Below are 22,264 nucleotides of genomic sequence, written 5' to 3'. Positions count from 1 at the left end.
TTAGGAAATCATGTAATGATAAGCCTGTGTGCCATTTAGTGATTTGCTTAAAACTGTAATTGAATTCATATCTATCAGAATCTAACATAAGTAACTAACATAAATGCAAGACAAATGCATGTTAAGATAGCTGATTTTATTATTCGTTTAGTAATTCATTTAACTCATTTTCTACATTGGATTCTATCTATCAGCTTGAGTTTATTTTGAGCTTTTCGGTTCATCATTATTTCATAATTGTAACAAAACAAAAAAAAAAAATTAATGTTCGGCATTCCCAAGCTAATCAAATATATATTGATATCATAATTGAACATTTCTCATTCTTCGACAAAAATAATAAAAAAAAAAGAACAACAAAATAAATTTAAATACAAAATCAATCATTCTGATATTTACTTAGTGACTTTAGTGTCATAAATGCAATAAGCAAAATATGCATAAATAAATACATACTATATCTATCTATTGGGTAACAAACACACAATTAATAAAATAGTGAAACGAATAGCGATGCTTATCTTTATACGGCTTTTTGTACTTAGAAAATCATCCTTTCAATTAATGCCTGGTATTGATAAAAGTAATTTATTATATTTTCCAACTGACACCAATACACATTCAACTATTTTACTATACTTATATAACCTATTATCTTGTCACATTTAGTTTACCTCCAATGCAAATAATAGAAAAAAACTAGAAAACGAAATTAACGAAATTAAAAACGCTATCGAAAATTCATTAGTACAACCCAAAACAATAACAGCAAACAACTACAGAACTAACATTAACATAAATATTGTAAAAATTACAGGCAAAACACAATAAACTTGAACAAACAAATCAAAGATATTCCTATTAAGACATTAACAAAATCTAAACGCAAATCATTCAAGCTTTTTTTAATGATTAACATAATTAGATGAAAATACACCAAAATCAAAATGAAATCAAAAACTAATTACTACATACTTACATATATATATAATAAAATATATAACAACAAAAATCAAATATAAGACGCCCTCCCAAGCATGCTCTCATCTTTAAAATTTCGTTTCGTATTACATACATAAATAATAAATCTCTTGTAGGAATAAAACAAAAAAAAATAAGAAAATATAATAATGCGCCTAACTGGGCCTTTGACTAGCTCTGCTCATCTCTGTTCATTCGAAATATTATTTAAATTTGTTATCTAATTTTGTTTTTTGTTCTAACAGCAATTCCAACAACATTTGCGGTCATTCTCATGAGGTGTTCGACTTAGAGTAAATTATTTATTTAATAATAAATACTATATAAAATATCTTTAAAGAGTTTGCAGTATTGCAAGTAGGCGACTGCGGCGTTACGTATTCCATTTAATTTGAGCACAAATTAAAAGTTTGACAGTAATTGCGAAAAGTCCATTACAAATTCATCCAATTTTTTCGATTGCTTTATTTAACTTGTTACTTACTTACATAAGTGATAATACAATAATCCCTTACCACATACTTTTTATACCTATTGCATACACACACACACATTTCTATTATATAGTTAACTTGTTTTGATTTCGATTATTACCATCGATACCCGTCGATTTACAATATATATATTTCGAAAATGAGCCAGCGACCCAATTGTTGCCAGCCATTGAAGAATACCTCGTTATCTTCGTTAATAATGCGCTCATACTTATGAAAAATGCTTAAATTAGTTAAAAGTTTTCATTTCATTTATTTGTTTTAGCCCTTTTGCTCTGTGTTGATTGGAAACTTTATTTGAATATTTACTACTTTTTAGTTGAGTGAAGAAAACATACTAATAATTGTTAATAATAACTATTTTTTTTTATTTCTAATATACTTCATAAAATGAAATGATATGCGAAAGCATTTACTAATAATATATTACTCTCTACTCTCTTTTTCTCTTTCTCTCCCAATCTCGTTTCATGAATGAACAAATATTTATATATTTATACGTATTTACTTGAAAACTGTACCATCAAAATAATCAAAAAACCAAATCAAAAAACGACGACAATCATGATCAAAAACCAAAAAAAAAAAACATGTTGAACTGAAATCAATAACAATCAACAGGCAACTATTCACGTTTAGCCTGCGAAATTCAATTCGTGCGTTCGATGGGCTATTATCTTATACAAATCTACATACCCTCTGGACTGATCGTTATTATATCATGGGTATCATTTTGGCTCAATCGCAATGCAACGCCGGCGCGTGTGGCGCTCGGTGTGACAACCGTGTTGACAATGACCACTTTGATGTCGTCAACAAATGCAGCGCTGCCAAAGATTTCTTACGTCAAGTCGATTGACGTCTATCTGGGAACATGCTTCGTTATGGTCTTTGCCAGTCTACTGGGTAAACAAAATCTAGCGAAAACATTTAACAAACAAACAATACAAAACCAAAAACCAATTCAAAGTAGCCAAAATACAATTTCCATTCAATTCCACAAAAAGCACCACACGGGCATATACAACTTACTATCATACTCTCTATCTCTCTATCTATCTATCTAACTATCTCTTTCACATACACAAGAACACACACTCAATTATTATTACAATTCTATGATTTAATTCATTTTTATAATTTCATTTCAAGTTGGCCGAAAGAAAAAACAACTGAAACTGTTTCAGGCCACAGCCAATGCAAAAAAAAAAACGATAACAGAAAATTTTGCATTTGGTTTCCTTCACTTTATCTTCAAACTTACTTAAAAACACTTTTACACTGTTCTTCAGCTTCGCGTTTTGCAGCAGCATCACAAAACATCACAGATACTTACAATCAAATCACCCTCTCTAAACAATACTTACTAAGTATCAAAAAAGTAAACCAAATGCTCTCGATCCAAATTTCAAAATTCAAAAATCTTTTTATACTTTTGCGATTGGCAAACGAAATTCGATTAATTCGTATTCAAATTTCTACAAATTCACATTATCCTGGAAGTAGAGTACTGATAATTGTTTATGATCAGATTATGTGCGCACTTTACCAAAACAAAAAAAAAAAAAAAAAAAAAAAAGAAAAGGCTCGTTCATAATTAAGAAGAGTTTGAAATACATTTGATTGAACCTAAGTATACGAAAAACCAATATCAAATATATTTCAAATCCAAGAAGAACCATTTCAATTTCAAGTCGAATCAATGCTCTAACTTTTAAACTTTCTCTCTTAAAATCCTAACATCTTAAGCAACAACTCACACAAAACCTACAACTAAAACTGTACTCAGGTCAACAAGATGAAAAAAATGAAATCTCTTTTTTCGTATTTGTATGTTATTGTTAATTTCTTCTATACAAAGAAACAATGCAACTATCATCTAAGGAAAATGTATGCAAATTCATAGATATGCGTTGCCCAAGTAAAGGCCACAATATTTCCACAAACACATCACTCACACCTACACACTATTTCCCACACACACACACACATACACATACGCTCACATATTTTAGACTCAGTGTTAGCAACACACAAACATACACCAGAAATATGCTTTTAGAGAGCCTCCAACAACAAAATCGAAGCATGCCATGAAATTATTTTAGCCTCTTAGCTTCCACTTAACTGTACTCTATATAGTATATTGTTGTAGCCGCCTCAGGTTGACTTAGTGTTCCAGCGCACCCAGCAAACAATACCGCAAAAAAGCAAAAAAAAAAAACAAAACAAAAATCATGAGAACTGCATACAAAATGCACATGAGCGAACACACTTCAACCTGTAATGGTACCCAGATATTAATATACGCCCAGCTTCCACTACAAAATAACGCAAAAAAAAAATACTACGAACTGCTAAATTTAATTTAATTAAAATCCAAAAAAAAAAACCCAAATCAAAAACGAAAAAAACACAATCAAACATTAATCTCCAGCCCAGGGTACGAGCTGATACCGAGCGCAAAAAAAATGCAAATCCAAATGCAAATGAAAAGAAAAAGACAACAAATTGAAAATGAACCAGCATGCCTTGCGTCACACCTGGCTTGAGTCGCGATTGAATTGAATAAAAGAACAAACAAAAAAAGATAAAAAAAGAGAAAGAACACCAGAACACTGTAAATAAAAAGTCCAAGTAAGATGTGCTCTTGATAGCATCCGGATAGATCAACATATATATCAGTCGAAAGCCTCAAGAAATGTTGCCAAACCAAAATCATAATACAAGATAACACATTTGGATTGTCAAGTCTAAGTCTTACACACCCAGACATGGTAATCGCAAATGTGAATGGCAACATAAATATAATGTATACGATAGAACTTGAGGTTTTTAGGTAAGATATGATAGATGGTCTCTGTCTATTTCGTTTCTGTTTTTTGTTTTCTGTTCTATTCTCTGCATTTACAGCAAAGACGTTCTTATGATGGGGTAAGTAGTTCAACTCGTTAGTTACTCGTTCAACGTTAATACTCACCCCTCATTGTTGGCTAACCAGTTCGACGAGCGTCTCATTTCTTCAACCCGTCCCCAACAATATCAAACATACAAATAAAAATATACTCTACTCGTATGAATACAGCACGCCCCAAAAGTATATAACTATAGCTAAGTTTAGAGACATAAAAATACATAGTATAAACATACTCGTATAGTATTGTTGGATCCCTTTTGTTTATCCGATGCATGTTAGGACTACTTCGCATTGGTACGTACTCCCCAAACAAAATATTGCGTATACGTAATGTGTAACACGGAAATGTGTGTGTCCTCTACACGGGCGACTGTTCAATGAATTTGCATTTACGGCACGCACATAAACATTTTCCTTGAATGATGGTCTCAACTGCAGATATAAATTTGTACATAAACCATTTGGCTTACAAATGAATTTTTTTCACTCATTTCTCAAACAACAAAAAATACAAAACTAAACCAAAGCAAACAACAAAAACAGCAACAAAACATGAGAAGCAGACAGACAGTTACTGACAAGCACACAGATACAGACACTAATACACACACACACACATATACTTATACTTATACTTACACTAACACTTACACCCACACACATACATTAACACTCACAGTCATTTAGTCGCTACACTTTAATTATTCTGAATCTCTATCTCTCTCTCGCTCTGTCTGTACTTACCTGTCTCAACACCGAACACCCGAACACTGTACAGTGTACACCGTACAGCGTACTTCATGCGAGTACACCCTTCACCACACACCTACTATACACAACAACACCACTCGCTTTTCACTTTTTTCCTTTGCCTGGCTAACGAAAAGAATAATTTCTTTAACATTTTTATTTGTAAAACCATCAATTACACTGGGGCGAAATTGCTTCAAGCTAACTATTTATACCCTGTACCCAAATCGAGTAAAGACAGTCCATAAGAAATATATAATATTTGCTATTTAAAGTCTTTTAAAAAATACTATATAAATTCAACTTAGTACAAAGAATTTATTAATCCATAAATTTGCTTTTCAACTATATTTGCCAACTATTCTCTCAACAATTTGTATAGTAATATATTGCACTTAGCTAACCCCTGATCTCGGTACAGGGTATCTGCTGGTTGAGCACTCTCGACTGCTTTATTTTAACTTGCTTCCTAACTTCTAAGGCTGCTCCAAAGACCCCATTTTATTTACAATCCCTTAACATATCTACAAAAAAATTCATAAATCACAATATTTATTATTTTATTCAAATTTATTTAAATAATATATATTCTTAAATATGCGTATATGTACATACATTTATGTACATCTATGTATATCGAAAAAAAAATAAATAAAATGCCAAAAAAAAAATTAATATATTCCAAAAAACGCTCCATTTTCCCTATACTGTTCCAAACCGAACTTCAAAATTACAAACTGTGCAACAATCCAACTATTGACAACAACAACAACTACAACAACAACAACTACAACAACTACAACCAACAACAACTACAACTACAACCAAAAATCAACTATCAACAAAACCATCATTAAAACTCATATGGAACGCGACTTGATTCAAAATTTTGTGCATCCGCCATCAACCCCTCCGAACCGCCACCGTCCGTTTGCCCCCATCTCAATATCAAAATCAATCCAATCAATCGCATTACAACCAATCAATCAATCAATCAATCAAAAAAAAATCAAACTATCTCTCAATACTTAAAACTGACAACAACAATTCGAAACTATATTCAAATCATATCGCAATCATAGAATACGCCACCGTCGGCTATATGGCAAAACGAATTCAAATGCGAAAACAAAGATTTATGGCGATCCAAAAGATAGCTGAACAAAAAAAGCAACAGCTCGATGGTGTGCAGCAGCAGGCCAATCCGAATCCGAATGTCGGAGGCGGACCCGGCCCGGAGCATGGACATGGGCATGGTCACCATGCCCACAGCCATGGTCATCCGCATGCGCCCAAGCAAACAGTGAGTAACCGCCCAATCGGCTTTTCAAATATCCAACAAAACGTTGGTACGCGCGGTTGCTCGATAGTGGGACCCTTGTTCCAGGAGGTGAGATTCAAGGTCCATGACCCCAAGGCACACTCCAAGGGCGGCACGTTGGAGAACACGGTGAATGGCGGTCGTGGCGGACCTCAGTCGCATGGACCTGGCCCGGCGCCCGGCGGCGCTGGTCCTGGCGGTGGTGCTGGGGGCGGTGGTGGTGGTCCACCAGATGCCGGCGGTGATCCAGAGGCAGCGGTGCCCGCACATTTACTCCATCCGGGCAAAGTAAAAAAGGTAAAGGTAAAGATCGTACATGATGCGGCACAATCCAAAAACCAAAACAAAATACGAGAGTCTCTAAATCATTTACGAAATCAAACAATTGAATCGAATTCGACAAAGAATTGAAATTTTTAACGCAGTGCAAGCTCTATAAAGTGATTTCAAAAAGTGCTAATACAATTATTATGAAAATTTCAGTATATTTTTATAGTATATTTTCATACTGACTATTTAAAAAAGCGCTTTTAAAATTATTATGAAAATATTCAGTATATTTGTATATTTTCATAATGAATATTTGAAAGAGTGCTAATAATATTAGTATACATTTTAGTGTATTTAGTATATTTTTAGACTGAATATTTGAAAGAGTGCTTGTAATATTAATTTTCAAAATATTCAGTATATTTTATGTAATATTTTCATACTTAATATTTGAAAGAATGCTAATAATATTAGTATATATTTCAGTATATTTAGTATATTTTTATACTGAGTATTAGAAAGAGAGCTTGTAATATTAGTTTTCAAAATATTCAGTATAATTTATAAAAAATTTCATACTGAACATTTGAAAGAATGCTTATAATATTAGTATATCAATATTCAGTCTATTTTTATACAGAATATTTGCTTATTAGTATAAATAATATTCAGTATATTTTCATACTGAATATATAAAAGAATGTTTGTAATATTAATATAAAAATATTCAGTATATTTTCATACTGAATATATGAAAGAGTGCTTGTAATATTAATATAAAAAATACTAAAAAAAAAAAAGAATGTTTAACCACTTCGAGCTTGCACTGTGCATGGCTCATCGAATATATACTAAATATATTGTTTCCCCCCGCAGGATATTAACAAACTCCTTGGCATTACGCCCTCGGATATCGACAAATACTCGCGTATTGTGTTTCCTGTTTGCTTCGTATGCTTCAATCTCATGTACTGGATCATCTACCTTCATGTGAGTGACGTCGTTGCCGACGATCTCGTCTTGCTTGGGGAGGAATAAACGCCCAGGATGCGCAGATTGAAGGACAGATGCAGGAGACGACAAGTGAACAGCGCACGTGAGAGTCAAACTATGCAGCGCGCTGAAAAATAACAAAAAACAAAAAAAAAAAAAAAAAATCCAAAAAAAAAATACACAAAAAAACATTAACCTAAATTAATTTTAACTAGCGATATAAACAAAAGAAATGCAAAAGCAACATATTATTGTTAAATACTACAAGAAAAGGACACACATATTATGGAGACGGAGAGCAAAGGATATTGTTAAATAGAATTACGTGAGAGAAACCAAAGCAGATAAATCTAGACGTAAGAAGAAAATAACAACAACAACAACACGATGAATAATCAAAAGCAGCAAATATAGCAAATAGTAGAGAAAGTAAAAAAAAAAAAACAAAGCAAATTAAATATAACCAAAAAAAAAGAACGAAAAGAATATCTCGTAAAAAAGTCTCAACATAGATAATTACAAATGCAAAAGCAAATAATAGCACAGTCAAAAACAAATTTATTTCAGACTCACATAATTCAAAACTTTAATACACCCGATGCAATTTACATAAGTGAATATAAATGAACCAGAAGTAAACTTTTCAACCATTTGAGTTAATCAAAAATAAAGACCCTGTAGCTACACCAAAGCATATGATATAATTATATTTGTCCGAGCGTCTGTCTAATATCAAATAATACTACTGAAATTATATCTGTATTTGGCTATAGGGGAATTATCAAGTCGATCGCTCTCGACTTTGGCATTCTTCAGTTTGTCCCGTTTTTGAAATGATTTCCTTTGCCAATTACTTCCCTTAAGCAGACACTTGAAGAGTCTTCCTTAGTTTAGGCAAAAAACTTAGTTTTAATTTACATTTAAATCATAGCCTTAGTTTTATTTGTTGTGGTTCATGAAACTCCTTTTAAGCTGCACGCACTGTTAATTGTAATTCTATCTTTAACAACAACAACAAAAAAGACCCAATATGTTTTTGTTTTATTTCTCAAAACTGACCACTTTTTAGCGCTTCCAAGAAAAATGGCCAAATTTTTTAGGAATTTAAATCGATAAATTTTCAAAATGCAAATCAAACTTAAACAAATTAATGAAATCATTTAATTAATTTTAAAAATGAAAACGAAAACGAAAAACAAAAATGAAATGAAAAAAAACCTAAAATTACTCGACCATAAAAATTTTAAATTTTTAATAATTTGCACATTAAAAATAAATACAACATAAAGGAAAAGATCTAATGTACAATATTACTTTCAATGGCACCTTTTGATAACAAAAGGCATCGGGCATAAACAAAAAAAGCAAATAGTTGATAACAAATAAGAGATGATAACGATAAAGAAAATTTGGTTTTTAAACAAACGGCTTTAGTTTCACCAATTTTTATAGAAAATTCTACGAAAAAAATATTGCAAAAATAAGAATACCAATAACAAAAAAAAATAACATTTTAATTGCACAGAAAAATCCATCTTCAAGAAAACTTTGCGGCACCATAAAAAATAAAAACAAAACAATTATTTAAAAAACAAAGCAAAATAAAATGACACTTTGAAAGCAAAGTGAAATCAATAAATGACATATAAATCGAAAATAAATAGGTTTAGATACTTATGTACACAAATTTGAATGAAACTGCCTAAGAACCTAGCCTATAAGGATCACAAATAGTTGTTTAACAAAGACAGGATAGTTGATAGCAAATTAATTTGAAACAGTTGTATATATTGTATTAAAAACTAAAAAAGAAAAACATTCTGAAAAAAAACACAGCAAAGTAGGAGCAAAACTTCGCAAGGAAATTAAGAATTAATTAATATTAGCTAATTAATATAATTACATCTAGTTAAAGTAACTCAGACAACAAAAACAACAACAAGAAGAAGAAGAAGAAAAACGTTCAAACAGTCAATAAAGCGATTAATATAGCAGTATAGACAAATGCACCATTCAATTTAGCTTAGTAGACACACACACACTAATACACTAACACACAGACACACACACAGTCACACCGTAAACATATTTAAAGTTTTGGTGAAGTTCCTCAATAAGTCACTGAAAATATTTAGTTAAAAAAAAAGCAAAGGCAAGTGAGTTCAATAAATTAAAGAAAGAAGAAAGAAAAAACCTGGCACAAAACTAAGCAAAGAGATAAACATTTATCGAGATCATAAAAGAGAATATTATCAATAAATTTTAATTTAATAGCTAAGACGAGATGTGAATCTAAGGCTAAAGTTTTTTTGTACAGTTAGCTAAAGCTGAGGTATACACCACACAAATGAGTAGCATCTAATAATTTATGGATATGGATAATACAAGAGACACACAGAAACATACACACAGAGAAATACACACCTAATATAGAAGCAGCATCATAAACACACATAATACACATAGATATATATATATATACGATACAATATACATATATATATATATTTCATATGTATGTATGTTATGGATGTACTTTACAATAACATAACATACTTAAGCACCTATATGTAGCACGAGTTTTTTATATGTAAACCAACCAAAAACAAAAACGAAAAAAAACCAAAAAATAAATTATTTTATATACACAGTAATCCCAAGTAAAGAATAAGAGAATAAATCGAATGAAGTGGAAGTGAATATGAAAATTAAATTCTAGGCTCAATATATATATACATATATAGTATATATTGTCTAAATGTTTTGGAGATGAGAATATCGAAGACAAATAGCAAATTCTACACAGTCAACAATGCACAGTTACCCTTAAAAATACTCGTACTACCTATAACATCATGCTAGGGCAATTCGATCGTTACTACTATCGTGAAGATATAGATATATATATCGCATATTTGTAGATATATAATCGAGATTGACATTCAGGCTAGTATTATCGATGGTTTTGCACACAATTGATTGATCTACACACACACACTTAACCACACCTATAATCCAACCCAAAAACAAAAAAATATAGCATCTGAGCGAAAATTACTTTATTAACTTTCTAGACACACACACACACACAAACACACACACAGACACACTCACATACTTACATTTTTATATGCTACAAAAGAAAAACATAGAAGGAGAGTCGAAAGGATCAGTTGGAGCCAAGTACTTACATACATGGATTTGAAATAAAGCAACTGCAATTGATTTACATCTACCAACAAAAACAAAAACAACAACAACAAACGAGGAATAAACTGTAGAAGAAGAAGCAGAAGAAGATTATTCTTAGGAACACAATTTTTTTCAATAAATAGCTAGCATCAGAATCAGAAATCAGGCAGTAAACGCAACTCGACATCAAGTGAAATCGGTGATAAAGACAAAATTCAAGTATATATATGCGTATATATATACACATATATTTTGTAGCTATACAGATGTCGAAATTCAATTATACTCGTATGCAACAAAAAAATAAAAAAAAGAGAATGATTATGAAGTCATAACAAAATAGTTAAATCAAAATGTTTATAAATTGAACACAGAGAAATAAGTGAATTTGAAAGAGTAAATATGTATAATGCATAGGTTTATCTATAATTAAGTTCTATGCAAAAGCGAACAACAACAAAAACAACAACAACAACAAACAACAAGAACAACAACAAATAGCTGCTCAACGGTTTCGGAGCGTATTTCCAAAGAAAACAAAATTAAACAAAAACATTTTAGTTGTTAACAAATAGCTGAGCATTTTTAAATAAACAAAAGAACAATGACAACTAATTAAGTTATGTAATTGTATTTACTTTTTCATATTCTTTTTTACTCTACACCTAGTTAATTATATAATTTGTTACAATTTAGTTGTACTTAAGTATAAAAACAAAGTGAATAGAAAATAAATGAAAACTCGAAGAAAACGAGAAACATAAAATTAATACTAAAAACTACAAAAAAAAACCAAAGAAATAAGCGGCAAAGCATTTAGGACAAATAATGACACAAGCCCTTAAATTAAATTACTTATATACAAAAGAACAACAAAAAAAAAACAAGAACAACACAATGAAATGTTTGAAGCATTTTTGGTGCCGTTTCGCTTAGACGAGGGCACCAACACCAACGTTTTATATAATTATGATGATGATGATGATGAAAATATGAGAAATTAAATATGTATACATATATAGAGTTACATATACATACTCGTATATAAAACATGATGTTGCATGTATGTACATGATGTAATAATTACATTGTGTGCGTATAGATTATGTATAATAATGTATGTATTATATATATGTATGTATGATGGTCTCAAAATGAAATTCTAAAGTATTTAGATAAGCAAAAACAACTAAAATAAAAGAAAACCAGTTACAAACATAAGTTAAATATATTTAGTTGGAGTTGAAAACAGAAAAAAACAGAAAACAGAAAACAGAAATCACAAATGCAAATGCAAATAAGTATAATTATAAAACACTTCCCAAACACACACACACACAAAAACAGACACACACACAAGCATACATATATTTCATAAAAATGCACCAAAAAAAAACATTTTTTAATGCAACCCAAAAAATAATGTAATGAAATGTTTATGAAACAAATATAATTATTGATATTTGGTATTCCCCATCCAATAAAAACAACAACAAATAAATGCAAAACATTGGAAAATTGCACAAATTAACTTGCAACATAAACTACACACACACACACACATACACACACACACATTTAAACATACTTATGGTTGTACACCTTATTGTAGTTTTTTGTATTCGAAATTGTTTTTTACAATTTTTTATTTAACAGCTAGATGGCAAAAGAAGATCCCAAATTCAAATTGAATCAAATACTCAAATACTATATAAATTATCCATTTGATTTGTTGCTCAAGCATTTAGCAATACTATTTCTAAACACTCACAATCATTCTCAATTATCTCAGCACAACTCAAAACTATTTCGGACTGCTGCAGACTTATATAACTCACTTAATTTTCTGCGATTGATTCACTTGAAGTTTAACTGATTTTTTATACCATGATGACAGTTGCTAAAGTGCTATAAATATGGTATCTATAATTTTTTGTTTATCCGTCCATTAAATAAAAGTTCCTAATTGCAATAAATGAATATTTGTTATGATTATTCACCTTGTCAGCAGCCAACAACAACAACAACAAGAACAAGAACAACAAACTCCCACGAAGCAGTCAATTCTTATCATAATTTGTATTTTAATTATTGATTCCCAAGTTGGCCTCTCGTCAATTACAATTTGTTCAATCTCACTTCTCCTTAATCTCTCCCTCTCTCTATTTCATACTCTATCTCTATATCAGGCATTACTTTTGATTTTTATGTATACTTACTGCACCAATTATTTTCGTTGCTCAAAATAACCAACCCAGTATAATACCCCGAAATAGTATATAAGCAGGCATTATGCAACTGTTTAAAAAAAAAGAAGGAAATAAAACCGAAGAAAGAAAACAAAAAATAAATAAGCTAAAAACAAAAACCAAAAAACCAAAAAAAGAATAAATAATTTAAAGCGTAATGCGTATGTAATGATTGATCACTGATCACAAATTTTGACTGTGTTAATTTCGTTATATATATATAAAAAATAAATAAAAAAAATGGGATAAGGAAAAACAGAAGAGAAGACGAAGACGAAGAAGAAGTAAAAGACAAAAATATAAAGAAATATCTATAGCGTATAAAAATAAATACACATATAACAAAACAAAAACTAAACACGCAATAAATGTTACAGAACGATGAAAATCAAAACAAAAATGAAAACCAAATAGAACCTATAACATTAAGTTGAATGCTAAATTAAATGCGTCAAATAAAGACAATGGGAAACATCCAAACCAAGAAGATAATTATAATAATATTGCAAATGAAGCGAATACGAATAAAGATATGTAAAAAAATTAAAATCTGAAAATCTTTTAATGGGGGAAATGATCTACATATAGATAATAAAAACACACTTTATTTTCTGCAAGTAATGTGTTAATTTATTTATTTGTTCATTAAATTGAAGTTGTATGATCTCTCATGAAAATAACATACAACTCAATACGTTGCGGTATATTTGAATTAATTAATTTGTTAATATATAGATATATATATTTTATTTATTTATTTCAGTAAATTAACTTTAAGAGAGTTTTTGCTCATACTATAATCAGTTTCATCTTGTGATCTAAGCTTTGAGTATTTGGTTTTTTTTTCTTTTAGTTATTCGATTTGCAAAATTTGATTAGGCATTTCAGGTATAAACCGAGATAATTTGACTAAACTTGTTCGCTCCGAAAGACGCAAATAATTTAACTAATTAGAATCAACTTTAAATAACAACATACAACAATGCTATAGTGCTTATATATTCGGGAAATAATAAAGTGAAATTTCCTATGATGGGTCACAATTCCTTATATATGTAAGTTACATAGATGTGCTAACATTAAAATATATTCTGATATCCGTGTGTTCAGCAAACCATAATAAATATCTCTGAGCTAGTTGAAGTACATACTTGTTGTTTTTGGCTGATATTGCTATTGTTAATTAAGCGTTGAAACAATTTAAAATATATAGTCTTTCGCTAATACATATATGTTATCATATAGTTGACTTAGATATATACACACACATATATATTTATACTTATTATTGCTCGATTATTAACTGATGATATTCGAACATCCTTTTCGGGGACTGAGAGAGAACTACAAGTACAACGATTGCGACAGTTGCCTATCCAAAAAACGATTATAATATACATATTTCAATATACCTATATATAAAGACGCATTCCGAATTTCACTTTCTCAACAATTCTACAAAGAAACGGATTAAGTATTCTTCGCGAAACGTTCAAGTTTGAGCTATATATCAAAAGATATCGCGATCCAGCGAGTATACTCCTCTATATAATGTGTTGAATTTGTTGCTATTGTGGGATTCGGAACACGCCTGTTATACTTATCATTTGCATTTCAGAGAGTTTAACATATTACAAACTAATATACATATATAAACAGTGATATATGAAGTATTTATGTATGATATATGTAAGTATATCTAGATGTATATGGTGGTTGTCGATCATTGAGCTGTGTACACTATGGAGTCGTTGTATTATGTTTTGTTACTTCATTGATTATTGCATATAATTGTTTTGTGTATTGGATTAGAAGACAAAGCGTCTCTCTCTATCTTTCTCTCGGTTAGATTTCTGTGTAGAGACATTCGTAAATGCAAACAGAGCGGTTTGTTCAGTGGTGTTGCTGCTGGTGGTGGTTGTTCTATAACTGACCGTGAGTATAGTCTATATAGAAGGTATCGTGCTCTTGCTTGAGTGCCTAATAGATAACGAACAACATTAAAGTCGACAAGCTGGAGACTAAGACATTGACATTCTTTAGGCGTTCGATTCTTTTAGATTCTCCAAACGAGCCAATTGATTGGAGTCCAATTCCTCCGGTATGCTTGCTCTTCCACCGACCACCTGCTTGGGTGCCTCAATGACATCTTCGGCAGCTGCCTCGCAATTCATATCCAAGTCGTGAGACTTCTCGCCTCCACCTCCGCCACCGCCTCCGGCAAATGCATCATCGAAATTAGCATCGAAATTGGCCTCAAAGTTGGCTTCAAAGGCATTGCTGCCGCCTTCGGATGCCGAAGCGCCAGAATTCGATTTCTCAGTGAAGGGATCCTCGGCTTCGGGAAGGACGGGCACATCATCGGAGGCCGAGTCAGTGGCATCCTGGCTAGACGGTTGATCCTCTGCGTTACAGGATACATGATACTCTGTCAGTGTTATGGTTACAGCTGGCCCCACTTGACCGCCACCATCGACAGCAACTTTACCTTCTTTTACGGTTGTCGTTGTCGCTGGTTGAGATTGTTGCTGCTGCTGCTGTGGCTTTTGTTGCAACACTTTTGCCGTTGGCTTCGGCACAATATCGGGCTTTTTATCCACGACCACGGGCTGCTCTTTGGGTTGTTGCTGCTGCTTATCGCTAGCCGCAGGGGACTTTGACTGATCACTCTCTCCTACTGGTGGGAAAGATTTATCGGCACCGTCTTCAACCATTGGGGTTGCAGCGGTAACAATTATTTGTGCCATACCTAAGTTCAAAGTATTCGCGGTGGCGCCGCCATTGGCCGCACCTCCCTCCGGACCCTTGGCTAATTGTGGGGGCGGCATGCTTGGCGGTGATTTCCCATCGTCACTTAAATCGTCCTGCAAATACATAAAATTTCTTATTAATTACATTCTCAAAGAATTTTGCTTTCTTAATTTATGTTACCTCCATGCCAGGCTCTTGTATAAGAACTGAGTTTGCATTAAATAAAAGCAAAGAAAAATATTTCACTTAGTCTCTTTGTCGTTACTCGAATTTATAATTATTTAAATACATATTTATTCAAAGAAAAATCCTTAGTCAAGTGTGTAGAACGTTAAAGGCTCAATCTAAAGTGATATACAAGATCTTGAACTAAAGGAATATGCTCTAGGGCTGAATACACGTATAAAGGGTAAAATAGGATTCAAAAAATAAATACATTATACATACATCAAATCGAAATGATATTTGCACAATTTTATTCAGCGTTTAGGTGGATTGATTGGGCCTCATGCGCATGCAATTTATTAAGGCTTGATTTATTTTTTGACAAGGATAATGTGGGAAGAATATTAAAATGTATTTTTTGATTACTGTTTTATACTTAGGATTTTTCTGACTCTGACTAGAAGTACTTCAAGTCTTCATGCTTAGAGTAGTATATCATAAAAGTTCTTGAATTAGGATAGATAGAATTGATTTTACTTTTTAAATGGAGACTGGGATTTTTAATATATTTTTGAAACCTTCACAAAATACCCAAATATTACAGTGATTATATAGTTGTTTAATCGAGAAAGGGATAGAGATAGAAAACAGGCAACAGTTGAGACGAGAAACATTTAAAAGTACATCAAATTTTTGGCCATAAAATACACTGAGTCAAAAAGTATAGTAAGTAGTTGGAAAACAAACTGTGGCTTATAGAATCAATTAGAATGCTGTTTGCAACGATACGATATCAAAAAGAATCATATACATATATGTAGTAGTATTTATATATATTGTATTTTACAAAAGAAACAATAAAGAATTCGAAACTCAATCGAAACTTGAGAATGGAATCGTAGACAGTGGCATAGCAGGTAACACCAACACACACATAGAGGACACACGTTGATAAGCCTAAAGAACACTGTAAAGAATTGTAGTTAAGTTCTTTCCTTTTACACTTCTCTCAACACATTTTCATAGACATAGTTTTGATAAAACATTAAAGTTTTTTTTTTTTGGTTTTTGTTTTTAGTTTTGGATAGCACATTAACGGAGAGTACGGAGAGTGGTGGAGAATAGTTACAGTGATGATAGTGGTTTTTTTTGGTGGTGGTTACGAGTATTTGGTAGTGGTTAGTAGTTAGACGAGCTGCACTTGAAGAATAAGTTTAGGTACCTCTAGAGAATATAGAAGCAGGTATAACAATACTTTTTTTTTTTTTGGTTTTTGTTTTGTGTTTAGTGAAATAAAAATGATATAGTACTAGAGGAATCGATATTGAGTGTAAATATAAGAGAGTTGAGTATTGGTAGTGATATAAATAAGACAATAGAGAGATTGATCGAGAGAGAGGAAAGGTGTAAACTTGTATATGCATCTTATTTACCTGGCGGAGGCATGCTAGGAGCCGCAGCGCCATTTGGTATATAACCGCTGTCCCTATCCTCATCTGAAGCGCAATGAGAACAAGTAGATGACAAGTCAGTTTACAATGAATAATTCCACATTTAAATTTTAAGTACTCACCAGCTGTATCCTGTGAGGCAAACATATCCTCCGTTATGTCAGACAGCTCCTGTGCGTACTCTGGCGGCAGTGCGGGCGCCGGGGGCAAGGCAAAGTTGGGTGGTGCCATCGGTGGCGGAGACTCGTCGCCACCATCGCTGAGCAGCTCGCCCATCTCATCGCACTCCTCAACGACCAGCGATGGGAAATTGCCAAATTTACCATCCAGTTCACCCTCCCACCATCCATCGTCGACACCGTGCGCTGTCTTTGTAATGATCTTGATCTTGTCACCCTCCTCGAAGGTCAGCTCATCCTCGGCGGTTGCATCGTAATCGTAGAGCGCAATGCACCATTCCACATCGGATTTGACGCGCTTCTGTGGCGCCATTATGACAGAGACCTGGTCGGGTGATTGCATAGAGTCCACCGTTTGATCTTCATTGTCAACGGTGTAATCGACAGATGAGAATGAGATTTGTGAGCGCAATTGATTGCCTGAACTACCATTAAAGGCGCCACCGGCCGCATCCTGCTCAATGTCCAGATAATTGTGTGGCACATAACCCTCCTCGCCCCGATAGTTGCGGGCACGCAGCCAACCGTCTCCATCGCCCTCGCCCACCACCTCAAGCTGTTCATTCTCAACGATGGTCAACTCATCCGGATTTTGTGCCTACAAAGCATAAAAGGAATCAGATTAGCATCTAAATACAACTCTTTAAAACTCTTTACTCACCGTATAGCTGTAGAGAGCTGTGCACTTGAAGATGGCCTCCTTGGGCTCTGGCACAATGGGATCATCCTTATCCTCCTCCTCGGCATCCCAATTGACCTCAGTTGGATCATCCCATCCACCGCCGCCTCCGCTGGCCGCCATCATTGGCACAGGTGCCGCAGTCGATGGCTGAGCACGTTCGCGTTCCTCTGGCTCCTCATCGCTGTCACTGAAGGTGCGATCCCGTGACAGTTGTGTCTCCTGTTTGGGTTTAGCAGCAGCAGCAGCTGCACCACCAGCTGCCTCCTCTTTGTCACTGTCGTAGAACGAATCTGAGCTGGGATTTTCACCCTGTCCGGAAGCATCGGTGCGCATGGAAATCGAGCTGGCGGAGCGTGTCAATTCCTGCACACCCATAATCTCTGCCTCCTGCACCCATTCATCGACATTGATGCCGCCATCACGCAGACACTGCAGACACGCCTCGGCCTTGGCTTTTTCCGTCTCGGAGCGACGGATTTGGTCACGGAACTCATCGATTTTGGTATCTAGATCAGGGCCATTTGGATCGTTGGGATCTGTGCGTTGACCAGCATCCCTCAGTGATTGACACAATGCCAACTTCTTGGCATACTCCCGTATCGAAGCATTCTCCTTGACCACACGTCCAGCCAAGTTCTTTGCCTCCTTGGTCAACGTCTCGGCTGCAGAGTCGTGTTCTGCGGTCACCTTACGCACCGGATCATTATCGCATGCCTCAAAGTCGTACTGAATGTGCTGCTTGAGCACCGGATAGAACAGATAGCAGCATTGCAGATTGTACTCCCTCGTCAACTGCTGCGCTTGATCCCGTATCTTGCCGAAGCTGTTCTGCGTGGCCGAGCAGGTGAGCAGCTCTGTGCGTCTGCAAGAATAATTGATAAGCATGTTTATTAATAAATATTGCATTCGACTGCCGGATACCAATCAGTGTGTAATACTTAGGAACTTAATATTTGAAGAGTCATGATTTTGTTGTACAACAAGAGCTTGAAATATGAGAAAATAAACAATCTTATCGATGCCAATCCGATAAGGTTCTCTAAAGAACCATGAAGAATGCTTTTAACACTTAGTCAAAACCCTAATTTTATTAATTTATTGAACACGTCTCATATAAGGGTGGGTTAAGAAGCTAAAGAATGGGATAAAATAAAGGAATGGTATAAAAATAAAAATCTTGCGATAACGTTTCTAATCATTTAAGTACTAATTCTTAAAACATTTTTAATGTACAATGTATATTTATATAGAGTGGTTCCAAAGCCAAGAAAAAACATTAATTCAAATGTTTTTTTTTTTTAATTTGAGTTCATAATTTGTTGCTTTCATCAAGTAAATAGTGTTAATATTAAACAAATAATTACTAACAGATTTCAAAAGCAGAAACGCATATTGAAATCACTTTAAATAAAAGTGAAATGAAAAATGAGAGACACAGAGCTGTCTTTTAAAGTCAAATTAGTTAAAAAGAGAAACGAATTACGAAGTACTCTCTTACAGTGGCGTCTCTGTAAGTGTGTTAAGTTGAAAAGAGAAAACCTTTGATACAGTGATGTACCCGCAAGTGAACTGAGTGGGCAGCAATGCTGAATTAAACTACTTTTTACATATACATCTCTGGAGAACAATAACAGATATAAAACAGTTTTATGTGATTCATAAGAAAATATTTTACTTCTGTGTTACCCTAAGAAAAGTATTAGCTAATTAATTACCCATTTGTGTAACTCACCCCATTAGCATAAGATACTCGGCGACTCGCTCGAATACATAATTCTCCATGGTTGTCATCGTTGTCTGCAAATCGACGGTGAAGTAGCGATTCTGATGTGCATTGGCCGCAGCTAGACTAAGTACGTAATCATTGCGTGCTCCCGAAGACTTTTCCTCGAGTAATTCCTTGCGGGAAGTCACTCTGGCGCTATTCTTTTGCAGTGATGTGATGGATTGGAAAAACGATCCTTTCTTCTTCTTCAACTTCTCCTCAATATCTTTGGCCTTGTCGCGAACATCGTGTGCACAGTGCTCCTCATCGAAATAGGACTTTTTGGTCTTGTCCACATCGCCAACGCTCAAATGCAGTTCCTTCTGCACATTGACAATGCCCGAAAGGGAACGTTTGGCAATGGCAAGCTTATAATCCCGAAGCACTTTTGCCTCGTCGGCAATCTGTTGCTGGAACACCTCAATGGCAGCCAGTCGAGCACGAGCCAACTTTTCATTCTCCTCCAGCACTGTGCGCCAAACACTCCACATATTCCTAATAAGAATAGAGTTTGGAAAGGTTAATAAATCCCAAAATTGGAATACAATTTGAGCCCTTACCAACGCTCCTCCATGCCATCCATTTTGATGTCGGGTATATTTGGGATTTTCTTGTTAAGATACTGCGACGAGATCTTGAGCAGACCTTCGCTATATGATTTCTCAATGGCCGATCGCTTAATGGTGAACTGCCGTATATCCTCCAGTAGATCGCACTCATGCTGATTCTTTAGCTGCAACTTGGCCACCTGCTCCGTGTGCAAATTCTTGAGGAATTTCACATAGTTACCCTGCATGATTCAAAGAAATCAATTGAGTGTGTTGTGTTTTATGTTGTGTGATAAGGATTATCGATTTATGTGTGATTCTTATCTGATGGATTTTTCCGAATTATACCTTACGCGGCGGCGGCTGCATTCTGATAGCTTGGCTACTAGCACAACAATTGGGCACAGTTCTATCAAGCGGAAGCGGTTTCTTGATCTCGAGCTCCAATCAAAAATGGCTTTACATTACCTCAAGCAGCTGCAAATGACAAATGAAGAGTGGGCGAGAGTGGGAGGAGGTGAAAAGAAAAGCGTATTGTTAATGGATTACCAAAGAAAAGCTTATGTAATAAATGCGTGAGCTAAATTTAAGAAAAGTCGCGACTGCAATCAGCTCAAATGCAATTTTACATAATCGAAATTAATGTTGCAAATTGATGGAAAACTTTCACTGAAGCTGCCCGCCCCCGAACGGCTCCCCCGCCCCGTGTCTCTTGGCTTGTATCGATTTCTATTGGAACACAGAGCTCCTTAAGATTTTCGTTTTTCTTTTTTTGTTGGCATGTCTGGCACTACGTTAACAAGAAATTTTGGGAGCTAACACTTTTTTTAGACATGCTTTGTTGTGGCATCGAGTTGTCTACCAATTAGTTGTTTGCAAAATTATTTTATTCATCAATTTATTAGGGAATTTTCACGTTTTCACGCTGCGCGCTGTGTTCTTTGCGTACTTATCGATTTCGATTTGAATACCGTTGTAGCAGTTTTTCCACACATACACCGTTAGCTGCTGCGCGAGAGAGCGAAAAACAGAGTAAGAGAGAGCAACCGAGTTGGGCTAAAAGCAAGGGTGTGTGCTAAAAGCATAAACATGTTCATTCATAGCGTTCTTACTACCGACACATGCGCTGTAAACTCAATGTTTTAAATGCAACTGTTATTCTGTGTCAAACCCTTTGATAACGTGTTTTCTTACAATTGTCACTACGTTTTACGTTTCCATTGTTTTTCTTTTACCGAGAATGACACGCATTCACTTGGCAGTAAGCAACTAATATCAAAATTTGGCGACAATGGGCTTTTGCATACTGATAAACATAAGTATGCTCGCTATCAGTAAACTTTTAAAATTGATAAATATTGATAATTTAACAACAGATAAGTGGCCAAGCGCAAAAGTATATTACGATTATTTGAAGACTCTAAATATACTGGGCTGGTCACACACAATTAGGTGTGGGGCAATTTCCACAAGAAGACTTAATAGACGTATTTCAAAAATGGATAGTGCTCGTTATGAAACAAATAATATTGTTATTGATTAGCTTACATTAAGAA

General features: G+C 34.0%; 2 protein-coding genes across 15 annotated transcripts in view; one reads left to right on the top strand and one right to left on the bottom strand.

Annotated features, from left to right (window-relative positions):
• The window catches only part of LOC133846408 (gamma-aminobutyric acid receptor subunit beta), a 44,568-nt gene extending 31,303 nt beyond the window's left edge, over positions 1–13,265 (top strand). Inside the window, 3 exon segments of the mRNA XM_062281377.1 lie at positions 2,097–2,381; positions 6,225–6,760; positions 7,610–13,265. Coding sequence (XP_062137361.1) covers positions 2,097–2,381; positions 6,225–6,760; positions 7,610–7,771 — 983 coding nt within the window. The 3' untranslated portion in view covers positions 7,772–13,265.
• Positions 13,266–13,962: 697 nt separating this feature from the next.
• Positions 13,963–21,745, bottom strand: LOC133840792 (protein nervous wreck). Of its 14 annotated transcripts, XM_062272861.1 has the most exons (12): positions 21,529–21,643; positions 21,057–21,185; positions 20,721–20,950; positions 20,128–20,655; positions 18,375–19,257; positions 18,143–18,311; positions 17,657–18,073; positions 17,517–17,579; positions 16,099–16,124; positions 15,656–16,031; positions 15,243–15,571; positions 13,963–15,147 (listed from the first exon to the last, which is right to left on the bottom strand). In XM_062272861.1, exons 2-12 carry the CDS (start codon positions 21,075–21,077, stop codon positions 15,091–15,093), a joined length of 3,099 nt encoding a protein of 1,032 aa, XP_062128845.1. In that variant the 5' UTR covers positions 21,078–21,185; positions 21,529–21,643; the 3' UTR covers positions 13,963–15,090. The 14 variants fall into 14 exon arrangements, with proteins under 14 accessions (XP_062128845.1, XP_062128838.1, XP_062128833.1 ...); XM_062272854.1 differs by having other exon boundaries at positions 13,963–16,031; XM_062272849.1 differs by lacking the exon at positions 21,529–21,643 and adding an exon at positions 21,658–21,745 and having other exon boundaries at positions 13,963–16,031; positions 17,657–18,311.
• Positions 21,746–22,264: the final 519 nt, after the last annotated feature.

The sequence above is a fragment of the Drosophila sulfurigaster genome, chromosome 3 (genome assembly GCF_023558435.1).
Source record: "Drosophila sulfurigaster albostrigata strain 15112-1811.04 chromosome 3, ASM2355843v2, whole genome shotgun sequence".
NCBI lineage: Eukaryota > Metazoa > Arthropoda > Insecta > Diptera > Drosophilidae > Drosophila > Drosophila sulfurigaster.
Note: the sequence above shows the minus strand (reverse complement) of the source record. Positions and strands in the feature narration are given on the sequence as shown.

Coding starts and splice junctions, on each gene's coding strand:
- LOC133840792 (XM_062272847.1), bottom strand. CDS start 21,558: ATGCCACAACAAAGCATGTCTAAAAAAAGT. Junction 18,312..18,374: donor CAGCTCTCTACAGCTATACG/GTGAGTAAAGAG, acceptor TATGCTTTGTAG/GCACAAAATCCGGATGAGTT. Junction 16,032..16,098: donor TACAAGAGCCTGGCATGGAG/GTAACATAAATT, acceptor ATGTATTTGCAG/GACGATTTAAGTGACGATGG.